This window comes from Chelonia mydas, chromosome 21 (genome assembly GCF_015237465.2).
Source record: "Chelonia mydas isolate rCheMyd1 chromosome 21, rCheMyd1.pri.v2, whole genome shotgun sequence".
NCBI classification, from domain to species: domain Eukaryota; kingdom Metazoa; phylum Chordata; order Testudines; family Cheloniidae; genus Chelonia; species Chelonia mydas.
The window spans coordinates 11,082,061-11,094,505 of NC_051261.2; the positions used below are offsets into that span (position 1 = coordinate 11,082,061).

At 43.9% G+C, this 12,445-nt stretch overlaps 1 protein-coding gene across 15 annotated transcripts in view; it reads left to right on the plus strand.

The window, feature by feature from the left end:
• ANKS1A (ankyrin repeat and sterile alpha motif domain containing 1A) overlaps nucleotides 1–12,445 on the plus strand; it is a 155,191-nt gene that overhangs the window by 87,498 nt on the left and 55,248 nt on the right. For 10 of the 15 annotated variants that reach the window (XR_006286799.1, XM_037885254.2, XM_037885255.2 and 7 more), the window contains one exon: nucleotides 11,770–11,836. The exons of 4 other annotated variants lie outside the window; for them this stretch is intronic. Coding sequence is in view for 9 of the 11 variants with exons in the window: in XM_037885254.2 (XP_037741182.1) it covers nucleotides 11,770–11,836 (67 nt within the window). In the remaining 2 variants the exon portion in view is untranslated. Of the gene's footprint in view, nucleotides 1–11,769; nucleotides 11,837–12,123; nucleotides 12,147–12,445 lie in introns of those variants that run through there. One more of the 15 variants, XM_037885260.2, reaches the window with a different exon arrangement.

Consider the following 12,445-nt stretch of genomic DNA (forward strand, 5'->3'; position numbering starts at 1 on the left):
TGTCGTCTTAACTTCTCTTTGGATTAATAACAGCATTAAATTTTCAGGCCTTCAATATTAATCCTGCCAAGTCCATAATAGTGGAGTCTACTATATTATGTATACCTAGAATAAACAGATAACTGATTTATGGGGCTGTAATTTTATGGAATGGTTCCGCCGATGACAGAAGTCAAGCATCAACAACAGAGATAAAAGCCCCGAGTGGTTTATGTAGTCACCTAACCTCAGAGCTAGAATTATTGTCCCAGCACAGATGTCTCAGTTTTGGATTATAGAGAAGATGGTGAAAAATGAATAATGGGAGACTTAAGTCTCTTAATCCCGCTTAGGTTTGTTTTAAGGACTAAATATACAGTACAGAGACTGCACGTTTGGTGCTACTTTCTTCTAGTGGAGATAGAAAATGAGCTTGTCAATACTCATCTATCAACTTTCTTTGATACCATTGACCTTGTGGGGATGTGTCAGCAGCTGTTGACGGTCACTCTTGAGTGGCTTCATTCCTTCCCATCTATCAGATCCCAGAGGATACTATGGGACAATTGCTCATCTGCTCCAAGGGCATGCTCAAGCAAGGTTGAGCCAGATTCTGTCTTAAGAAAAGGAGTACTTGTGGCCCACCTTGATTATCACTACAAAAGGTTCAAGCCCCCCCACCCCACCCCACCCCGCTCTCCTGCTGGTAATAGCTCACCTTACCTGATCACTCTCTTTACAGTGGGTATGGTAACACCCATTGTTTCATGTTCTCTGTGTATATAAATCTCCCCACTGTATTTTCCACTGAATGCATCCGATGAAGTGGGCTGTAGCTCACAAAAGCTTATGCTCAAATAAATGTGTTAGTCTCTAAGGTGCCACAAGTACTCCTTTTCTTTTTGTGGATACAGACTAATATGGCTGCTACTCTGAAGAAAGATTCTGTTTTGCCACCTTTCATGGTCAGTGAAGAAATACGCATTATGGTCTCTCTTATAATGGACGCCCAGCTCTACATTTTGATTTTATTATTTTTTCCTCCCCATGGTGGAAGCAGCTTAGCCCGTCTGTGCCCACTTTAACTGGGTGAACTGTCAGGAAATTGAATGAGACAAACTAAACCCTAATGCTTGCTGGGTGGGGAAGCAACCAGCGGAAACATCAAAAATTCTATCTGCACCCTGATGAATGGAGCATATCAGCACAGAGGCTTTTTTGGGTTGCCAGCTGTTTCTACATACCCTGGGAATGGTGTTTGTCAAGTGTGCTTCCTGTTGGCCCTTGGAAAGTCTTTCCATTTGGATATGGACCTTATCATGGTTATCCATGCCATTGTCACTTTGAGGTTAGATTACTGCAGTGGGGCTGAAAAGAACTTGGAAACTGAAGCTAGTGTTGGTTACAGCCATCAGTGTGGCACCCTGACTTGATATGCTTTATTAAACTGTATGTGTTTAAAAGAATATTATAATATACCAAGTGCCTGGGAGAGGTGGAACTAATAAATGTGAATATGGAAGCCAGATTTCCCTGGTTTCCCATGGTTTCTTTGTTTAGTTGTCAGGGAGTTTCCATATTAAGGCCTCATGAAGGATGAGTATTGTAAACCTACTGAAATCAGGAAACTTATAAGCAACAGCAACTTGGCTAGCTTGCCTGTTTTGAAATATTTTTGATTACTGTATTTTATGGCTGTAACGTATTCATTTTGTGCAATCTGCAATTGTTAGAGAATTCAAGCCTTTGTACAAATCTAGTTTATGTATTTGTAATGAACTGTTCACTATTGTACTTAATGTCAAAACCAAAATCTCATTTCCTGACTTGAGTACATTTCAGTTTTTCAGACTTAATGACATTTTTGTCACTTTTGCAATGAATTTGTGGTGGTTTTTTTCATATATGGATGTCAGACCTAGATCTGTACCCCGTATAGTGAACTGCCCACTGCTCACATCTCTGCTTTTTTTTTCTTGTTCACCAATAAAATAACTTATCCCCCTCCCTGCTGTGATGTCCTGAGGGTTGCTGTCAGGGCAACACTGATTGATTCAATCTCCATACTCTGATCGTGTTACACCAGGGCTGTCACTGGTGGTCCATGTTCAATTGCCAAGTTAAGGTTCCCTCTTGAAATCAACAAAAGCCTGAGTAGTCACAGCAGCCACTGCCATCCTTCTTTACCTCACATTGGAGGATCGCCCTGGCCTTGAGAAACCTGTAAAATTGTGTCAGGATGTCAGTTAAGGGTGGCAGAATTGCCCATCACTGATTCCCACCTTTTAGGTGTGATAGATGACAAGGAGAGGTTGTCTGAGTCTTGAGGTAATGTTTCTAATTTAACAGTTTTAAAAAAGTCAAACATTTCATGGCTGTTGTCTGGTCCTACATTCACAGGGTTCCTGTATTCAGCACCCTTGTATAATAGTAACCCACCCAGATAGCCACTGCAACTCCGTTTGCTGCAGCAGCTTGCTGAATGACTTGCTAGACAGTGAGTATCTGCCTTCTGCTGTGCTGGGTCAAACATATCCGTCTTGCTGCATTCTTTGCTCCGTTGAGCACACTTCACCTGCAAGCAAAAAAGGCATCCGTGTTCCTAAAACTTGCTTCAGTGGTCTTGTTTCTCTTCCTTCCTGTCAACCCCAAACTAATGCTGGCTTGATAATCACTGCCAGCAAATCCATACAATTGAAAATAACCAATTGTCCAATCACGCATGCTCTACTGATGCACATTGCTGTCTGAAATATAAACCTCAAAATGAAATTAGTAAGGATCAGGACTTGAGTGCTTGCGTGCAGTAGAGACACTTCATTTTAAAAATACATCACTCTGTTAGTTACAGGAGTTCAAAAATAATGAAATTCTAACCCTTGTCACTTACTTATTTTGCAACTATGTCCATTTAAAATGACCGAGCCCTTTTAAACCAAACTTTGCCTGTGGCTTTCAAGAATAAAATATGCTGTTGGGGCTGGAATCTTGTCTGTTTCAGCTAGTGGCAAATTTATACATGGAACTTTATGAACCCCTGATAATAAGGATTTATAATGCAAATCTCAACGGATCCTTAATTATGCCAGCCCTGGAGGGTGTCCCTGTAATTCACTAAAACTGTACATATGGCAGAGACAGTATGGGCGATTTATTTCTGCATGTTACTAAACTTTAGAGTCTAATAATCAGGATAAAGGTAACTGTGCTGCCACTTTTTAACCCCTGTGCAATCAGCCAGTGGCCTTGTCCTAACTCCACTGTGACCCATCAAGCTTCTGGGGGTGGTGATGCGATGATTGGCCTGGAAAGGGCAGGGGGAAACCTAAAGAAGGGTTAGCAGTGGAGGAAGTTCATCACAGGGTTTATTTTTCCCACTGAGATCCCAAAGGCCCTTCAGGTCTTGGAGGGTGCATGAGGTGGTATCATGCTAGCAACAAAGGGGCAAATAAGCTAAGGAAGCACTAGGTGCTAAAGAGACTTGAGGAAGAAGCCTGGAGTATGGGTACCTTAGGGAGGTAGCTGTTACACAGCCGGTGCTCTCCTTTGGGATCTTACAGACCTACTTTAGCAAAACCTTCACAATTCACCTTTAAACCTACCTAGTCCCTGGTGGTAGGGAGGGAAAAGCTTCCACAAGAGCTGATCTGCTTACGTGGCTCTTTTTTGCTGTTCCCTAGTACGTGACACCAAAATGAGGTTTTTTTTAAGGCGTGTACTTGGTGTTGAAAGTGGTGGTGATGGGGTCTGCCATTGAGCTTTAAAAAAAGAGGGTATTTTTCTAAGCAACCAGATGCTCCCCTCTCCAAACCATAAGTGCCACACCCACAGCGTTCTGTCCAACGCTGTCTCTATCCTGTTTAGTTTCAGGAACTGATGCACAGGTCCAGAGGAATAAGGAATGCGCATGGGACTGACTTGCAGTTTAGCTTTGGACAAATGGCTTAGTCCGTTTTTAAAATTGGGGCAATTCCCTGTAGGGGTGGTGACGGAACTAAACACTTGTATAGTGTAAACTGCTATGTAAATGTGACTCATACATCTGGGGCACTAAAATGACATCTGGGTCAGGAGGAACTTTTAGAGTACTTCTGGACAGCATAAAGGATTTAAATGAAATCCATCTGACATGGAGAGGCAGAGGTTTTAAATCCTGATCAAGTAAAAGGACTGACTGGATCTCATCCTAGTGCCTGGTGGATGATGCACTCAAGCCGGACTGCCCATGGATTGGGATGCTGTTCAATCCCTGTTCAAGATGCCTAGGATTGGAATGATAGGGATACTGCACGATTGCAGTATCTTGGTAGAGCTGGGTGGGAACAGAGCTGCCTGTGTCATGTTTGACTCCATCCTTCCCTGTTTGCAGCATGCTTTGCCTGGCTTTACAAATGCTGAAATTAATTACACATTTTAAAGCTAAAATCCCCAACTCTTCTGTCTTGTTAGTGCCCTGAGCTATCCCTGTAGAAGCAATCTTTCCATGGCCCAGAATTAACTTAGGGACCGCTTGCAAAGCACACCTGGATCAGTGTCCTGAACAGTCTGTCGGTATTGACTTTCTAGTAGTAGTCTCTCTGGAAAAGCCTGGGGCTGGGTTGGAGGAGGTGAGTGCCTTCTGGAAATCTTAGCTGACATGGCAGCTCCGTTCCTTCTCTCCATAAGAAGTGCTTAAAGTCTTTCCAGTAGCGTACACAAAATGTCCCTTTCCAGCAGGCTGCCCTCTTTTGGCTAAAGGAAATATACATTTACTCTAAACAGCCATTTTTGTAAGGCCTATATCCTGCAGGGAAGAAGATTTTATGTTTTGGTTGTGATTGTAAGAGGTGGAGTTGCAGAACAGCAGAGCTGATTATTGCTGAAGGCAGCTATGTATTTTGACCATTTTCGTGGGGGTGCTTTGAAAACCATTTTAGATAACACAGCCTTGGCTCCAATAGATCTCAGCCACTGTAACAGCTGTGGCTATCCAGATCACAGGCATGTGTTTCTGTAGGGATAACCTTGAGGTACCCTTGGGAATCGCTGGTGCTGCAAGTGGGGGATGAGCATAAAATTCCCCATTCTGTATAGATGACAAGTCTGAGGGCTCTTTAATCATAGGTCACATTTTACTTAGGCTCCACCAGAAAAAACTCTAATAACTGCCGATGAGCTTTGGTGGCAGAGGTCAGTGTCAAATTAGCATGTCCCTGGGTGCTTTGGTGCTCTTTGAATGAAGTTTCCTCTCCTTGCCTCCTGCATGCAAATGAATCAGTGCTGACAGCCTGACTTGTGAGAGACTGTCTCCTGGTTGAGATGATAAAAGAGCCAGTGACTTGTTAATGCACCTCTCTGTTTGCCTCTCTCCATGGACTCTGAATAAATGGACTGGTTGGCTCTGGATGGAGATGTTAGCTCTGTAGGGGGGTATCAGACCTAGTGTTAAAATGGGCTCTGCAGCTTCATGTCTCTCAAGGTGGGAGAGAGCCAAGTATTTCGGAGCTAGCTGTGCTGGGCTGTGGAATAGTACTACCAAGAGATACTGTGCTGGGCTGTGGAATAGTACTACCAAGAGATACCCTCTTTCATATGTAGCCTTCAAGTGAGAGGAGAATCCCTGAAGACCTGCATTGTCCCTGACTTGGCACTAGTGTTTTCATGGAAGACTAGTGATCTGTGCCCACTTGGAGAGGGCTTCTCTTTCCCTGAGGCCATCTCAGTGGTGGCTGTCTGAGGACACCAGGCATGAATGGTCACATCTAGGATTGTATCATAGCCAGACAGTATTTTGTGCTTAGCTCATGTTGCTGTTCATGCTGAAAGATGCCTTTATCCCCCGACGCTGTGAGGTCAGGGCTCTTCTTGAGGAAGTGCACTGTCCGAATCCAGCACCCGTTATGTACCGGGGGGGGGGGGGGGCGGAGAGAGTAATATCTTCAGCATGAAGCATGTCCTCCACTAGGTATTTAGCTTAGACTTTACTATGTTGCTATGAGCAAGTATTTTTCCTGTTTTTTCTTTTAACGTTTTTAAAAATGACATTCTGTTCTAAAGCCAGTTGTCAGCTGATGGAATACTGTTATGATGGCTCCTGGAGATGTAAAATTACTCATGGAGGAGCAATGCCTAACGCTACTTAGAATGTGGTGGGTTAAGCCAAAAATAGCCGGGGTCGGAGAGTTCAGGCTAGAACCAACTCAGAGTAGAAGCATTATGTTTAAACATTGTTCTATTTAATAGTTCACTAGCAGGAACAAACAGCCTAAGAACTCTCTTGCATTGCCTCATACTTGTTCCAAAATATCTCCATTTTATTCCTTGTCCTGGTGCTTTGGCATACAGTTGAGAATTGGCACACTCTGTCCATGCTGCAGAGGACAGGAAACGGACTAGATGACCTCCTGAGGTCCCTTTCAGCCCTCCATTTCTGTGATTCTAGGAAATGGATGCTCTTATATTGATTCATTTTGTTTTGAGATGGTTTCATCTGGTGTTGCTCAATCTTCTTAACTTGGCAGCCCCTTATTTGAAATCAAAAAATTTTGCAACCCCCTTAAAACTGCTGTGTAAAAGCAAAAAATATACTGGTGATTAAGGTTGTGTTCTATCAATCTCTTGAAACACAGTGAGAGAGCATGTGATGAGTGGGCAAGAGAGATGGTTTCTTTAGATTGTAATAAAATGTTCAGTGCTCGATGACCCATCGAGAGAGCCAGTGTTTCACAATTAGTGGGTCTCAACTCCTGTAAGGTTACAAAAGGTAAAGTATCACCATGGGGCTGTACATAAAGACCTACTGTTAATGAAAATTACAAATGGCAGGCAGCTTCCTTTGAATGAAAGTTAACAAGTGTTGTAGACATTTTTAAAGGATTAACAATTGTTAGTTGCTCTCTTCTATTGCAGAACTGTCTGTAACAGAAAGGACAAAAAAGGGGTTAATTTTTATGTCCACTCCAAACATGTTCAGTTTCCGCTGTGGCTGATGCTAGATGATGCCATCTAACTGCCTGACTACCAGCTAAACTGAGCTCGGAGTTGCTTTAGGCTGTGAACCCAGCTGCAGAAGAACGTTGACCTCCAGTGAGGGGCAGGAGGCCATGGTCATCACAGTAATAACTACGTTACGCTCCAGTGTTTGTATATTACTGTCCCCTGTGGACATTCAACATTTAACTGTGCAAGTCTGGAGAATTCATCTAGCCCACCTAATTACTCAGATGAACGTGTGGGCTTTCCAGGCAGTCTAGAAAATACCAAGAACACTTATAGTAGTGCAGAGGTCAAAGACTTTGACCTTGGTCTTTACCTCCCTGGATTATGGCTTGGGAAAACCCTGTATGCACCACTGGAAAGCTTGTTCTGCTGAGTTGGCAGCCCCTCTTCCCCCCCCGCCCCCCCCCCCCCCCCCCGTAGCATCTGAGCATCATCACAGGCTCACACTGGAGAGAAGTGAGTTTCTAAGGAAGCTCTGCTGACGGGGGGGGAGTGAAGGGACTGGGCAGAGTTCTTCTTCATTGACAGGATGCTCCTTCTGTAGGGCCAGAGTGCTGCCCTGTTGGCATCAGCGGCCCTCTGTGAGAAGCATAGAGGGGAGAAAAAACGGGTGGTCTTTCTGAGGGGAAAGCAGCCTCCCTGCCCTTTCATCATTGTCCATCCCTGGGGGAGAACCTCCTGTGGCAGAACAGGTTTGCAAGTGATCCAGGGTGGGAGTAGGGATTCAGCTTGTACCAAGGGAACCCAAAATCACCCTCCTAGAAACAAGCACTGGGAGTTAGAGGAGGTTTGCTGTGCTAGGCAACTGATGGGAAGGGGTTCCCCCAAGGTGCATGTGGAGGGTATTCAGCTGGGTGTCAGCTCTCCTAAGCGCAGAGGAGTGTAAATGTGGGGTTTGAATTGGCTTCAGACATGTTGTTGTGATCTTTGTTTTCCCAGCAGTGCCGGCAGCAGTCACTTCACGTCCTCAGAGCTCAATCATTCCACAGTGTGAGAGGCTGGCAAAGTGCTTTGCTTCTTGCTGGGAAGTGGTTTGAGGGAGCTGGGGTTGCTTGAGCAAACATGTTTTCCTCCTTTTTCCGCCTCCAAAGTTTTCCTTGGTGTTTGGTGGTTGTAATAGAAACTGGGTTTGGGTCAAGTGAGTGTTTTGCTCCAAAAGGTCATCTGGGAAGGAAGAATTCCTCAAACTTTCAGACTGCTTTAACTGAACGGAAGGTCTTTGAGGTAAAGATAGTGGCACCTGCTTAAAATCTTGTAACAAGCTTAATTGATCACCCCAAATGTGCAGGGCTTAATGCCCTTAAGCTTCTGGAACTCTAGAACGATAGGTTATTTTTTTAAACCATATCAAAGCCCATGTATTCCATGGCAAACTGGACCCAAATTCTGCAGCGAAGTCTCCAGATTCTATGGCAGCAGCCTAGAAACCTTGCAGTTCCTTTTTTCAAATAAAAAATGGAAGTTTGAATGATTAAATATAAAAGGTGAATAAGGCAATCAATATAATAGCCCCAGTCTTTATTTGAATAGTAAACTTATCTTACAACGTCCCCCCATTTACCTTCAGTATTCAGTGGATTTTATTAGCAACAATCCGTAAGTGCACTGTGGAAGGCTGTAGTTTTGTCAGTTGGGGACTTGGTGCTGGGAAGGCGTAGGAGGCAGTTCAAGATTGGTGACTTTAAGAGATGTTCCTGGTGAAATTATCAGCAGTGAAAATGTTAACTTTTACACTAAAATCTCCCTCTCCCCCCCCTTCCCCCCGGTCAATATCTCACTGAGAGGTGTGGAGCAATTAACTTCTGTTTGTTCCAGGCTGTCTGCAGACTCAGGCAGACATCACCGTTGTCAGTTCTACTTTCATCACAACCTTGAGGGCTGTAAATGGTGTTTTTAAGTGAAAATTGAGATTCAGGAGCACTGTGGGGAAGAGGGGAGGTTGCTTTTCCCCCTTCTCCATCCACAGCTGACGAAAAAGTTAGAAGCTGCAAACTGTAATAAGCATCCGTTTGGTATTGCCTTTGATGCTCTCAGTGGGAGGCAGGTTCGCTTTTAAATTCAGGTTTTTTTCCTCTTAATAGGCACCAGTTTAGCTGATCCCACATTTCTATTGTGTCAATACTGCAGAGCTGCGGATTTAAAACGGAGGCTGTCGATTAGCTGAAGAAATGAGATCTTTCCTCTGTCCCTTAAAGCTGTGTTTCCAGGGCTTCCTATTGAATGAGAATGTCTGAGCCTTAATAGAGAGATCAAATGACATGATGAGCAGTCCTGTAATTTTTATCTGAAGAGAAGACTTCAGAGATCACAGTGCTGGAAGATAAATTGCACAGTCTGCTACATGCTTGTTTTTGTGCTGGGCTTTTTAAAGGGCTGCTATTGTTTGCCCACTAAAATCAGTATGGATATTCATGGCCCCCCATCCCCTCTTACTGTTAGATCCTTTTAGAGGAGGAAATTCGATCACTTGGAACAAATAGTCTGTGTTTTTGACTAAAGCTGTAAATGAGCTTGTGTTCTATGAATCAAAACCCTTATATACCAGACTGCCACGTTCAGACTGGCTAGTTCCTTCACCTGTCTGTCATTGTCAGGCTTCTGTAGAGCAAAGGTGGGCTGTGTTAACCTTGGCATACATAGCTGGTGTTACACTGACTTGACTTGTCTCCTTAGTATCAGACCCACTAAGATCTGCAATCCCTTGACAACTTGGGTCAGAGTAGTTCTCACCAGCTGAATGTTAGGCAGTCCTGTTTAAGGTACCATGGGAAGAAAGGTAATAAATATTCTTTCCCTGGATGTCGCAGGGGGAGATCTATAGGTAGAGCATCTGAATTTTCCCATTAAGTGTCTGTGTCAGTTGAAGGGTGTTTTTAAAGCCCAGCGTTAGACTTCAAGGCCTCCATAGAGAGGCACGTCTGTATGGGCCATTGGGAGTGAGGGGGAGAGAAAATATTTCAATACCTTCCTCTCTGGTTTTTACCAGCTGATATTTCAGACTGGTTGTCAAAGTCCCCAATAAAATAGTTCTGACTATCTTAGACACATTAGAAATACCCTCGACCATGGCTTCTAGGTACAGTGCATCCTCCTCACGCCTTAGTAAAATCCTTGTCTTCTGCAGATGATTGCATGGCGCTTCTTTCCTGATACAGAGATGTAAGATGACAAGTGAATTGTCCCATCCACTGTTTATACATGGGAAGGATTGTATTAGAGGTCTAACTTGGCTGAAGTCCTTCATGACTAGGGTTTTCAGAGAAGCCTAAGGGAATTAAGCTCCCAGCTCCCACTGAATTTCATCAGAAGTTGGGCATCGAACTCCCTGAGAGCATTTTAGGGCTGATATCTTCAAAAAAGCCTATTGGTCGGGGGGGTGAGTGCCATCGAAGTAGCAATTTAAGCAGCTTTCCCAAATGATAATTTCAGGCAGGTTGCTTTTGTAAAGCCAATGAGCAGGTCCAAAGCAAGTCAGAATCTTCCCTGCCCCTACCAATAACTTTTTGCCCAAATCTTTCCTTAAGATCCAAATAAGTTCTGTGAATTTTTTTCCCACTCTTGTTGCATGTCCCTGGTCATCTGCATCCCATCCAGCAGCCAGTGCACCAAAATCTTGCAAGAGGGCATTCTCGAGATGTGACCAGAAATCTCTCATGGGGAGGTGGGGGTTTACTTTTGAGACTTCCTGCATGGCCGTTGTAGGGTTAAACACCCAGATTTCAAACTGAATCTGAGCCTTCTAAGGGTCTCCCACTGTTATTCATGAGACAATATCAGGTTGTAATTAAGAGCAGACAATTACATTTTAATTACACTATTGATGCACAACTTTTTGAGTTTCTCAACCTGGACAATGAAATTAGCCTGGTCAATTTCACAGGGATAATTTGTTTGTCTTAAATGTTTCTATTGGAATTTAAGAAAAAGTACAGTAAAACTTCTGTTTGGTCTTTTAGATTCTGTAAAAATCTTAACTTACAAAACTTGAATTTTGGGGCAAATTTGATGATGAAATCCAGGTCCAAGAAAGAAGATGGTGAGGGAAGACAGATCCCTGGCAATAAAAATTTCCTTTGGTTTTCCTTTTGACTATGATTGAAAATCAGATGGGGTTTGCCTGGAGCTGTGGGCTCTGAGCTACTTACTTCTGGGTATAAGGTTGTTTTTTCTTCCCTCTCCCAGGCTGTTAAATCGTTTATCCCAGAATGCTGCTGCTTTTGCAAACTGCATCTCTTTCAGAGCTTACATTGGCTGTTCAGCCCTGCTGTCAGTGGAAGAGCCTTGTTAGAGTGATTGAGGCAGGGGAGGGTGGTCAAGAAACCGAGGCCAAGTGAAGCGGACCTGATGCATGCCACAAAAGTGTTAATGTGAACTGCATTTCTCAGGCTTTCTTCGCCTTTGGTAAAGGAGGATTTGCATGTTTGTCAAGGATGAGCTAGGTTTTTGAGGCCTTCTCTCCCCCTTATAAAACTTGGTGCTCCACAGGGGAATCGTGTGAGTTCCTTCTGTTGATGCAGAGAAATAGGTGGCTTTTCATGGGACTGTAACGGCAGTTGGGGAGGATGGGGATCTGGGGAGTCCCAAGCCCACCCCCTCTCTCCTTTGATCCATTCATTCTTAAGAAAATCTCCTTTCCAGGCCAAGTTCTAAGGGAAGACCCTTATGGTTTGGTGGGGTTCTCAACTTCCCTTCCTTCCCTGTCACCTGGGAACCTTTAGCAGCTGCAGGGGGACAAGCTCCCAAGGCTGCCTCTATCACTGTCTGCTGAGGCTTTACAATTATTGTGGCAATATACTGTTTTTATATTTTCAGATTGAGAAAATCATGAGCTCCATCGGTGAAGGCATTGACTTTTCTCAGGAACAGCAGAGGATCTCAGGTACTGTGCTCAACTACGGTGTTGTAGTCAAAGCTTGACATAATGGCAGATCCCTTCTTGTGAGCAGCTTTCTCAACCGGCCTTTGCATCCAGAAGGGAAAACGAATGAGAGGAACAGGATCATAAGTCGTATCTCATAGCTTCTGTGTGTGGTGCTGCCACAGCTGTCAGTGTCCTGATTTTGGTGGCCTGTCTACCTTTCATGTAGCACCCCACCTACGTCATATAATGTGAGTAATCTCCTTCTCCACAGGCATTGGATGGTGAGAGGGAGGGTTGCAGAAGTGGTAACCGCATCCCTAGCAGGAAGGTGAGCTTTGGCTTACTCTGTAATGACTCTTACTACTTAATTTAAGACCAAAATTGACAGATGTCATAGAAAGTCAGGTGGAAGTTGGCTGCTTTAGATTTGTTGCCTCCTGAGAAATGAGAGGCTGTTATTTTTTTATGTTGATCCCTGGATGATGGCAGCTCTTGCAGTTCTGTTGAATTTCTCAATAATTTGGCAGTGTATTTTTTTCAAGGCTTGGCTCCTGCAGACAGGTGATTCCGTGAGAATCTGAGCTGTGAATTTACAAGAATGGTTTCTAGTCTTTGTGGTGTCAGAGA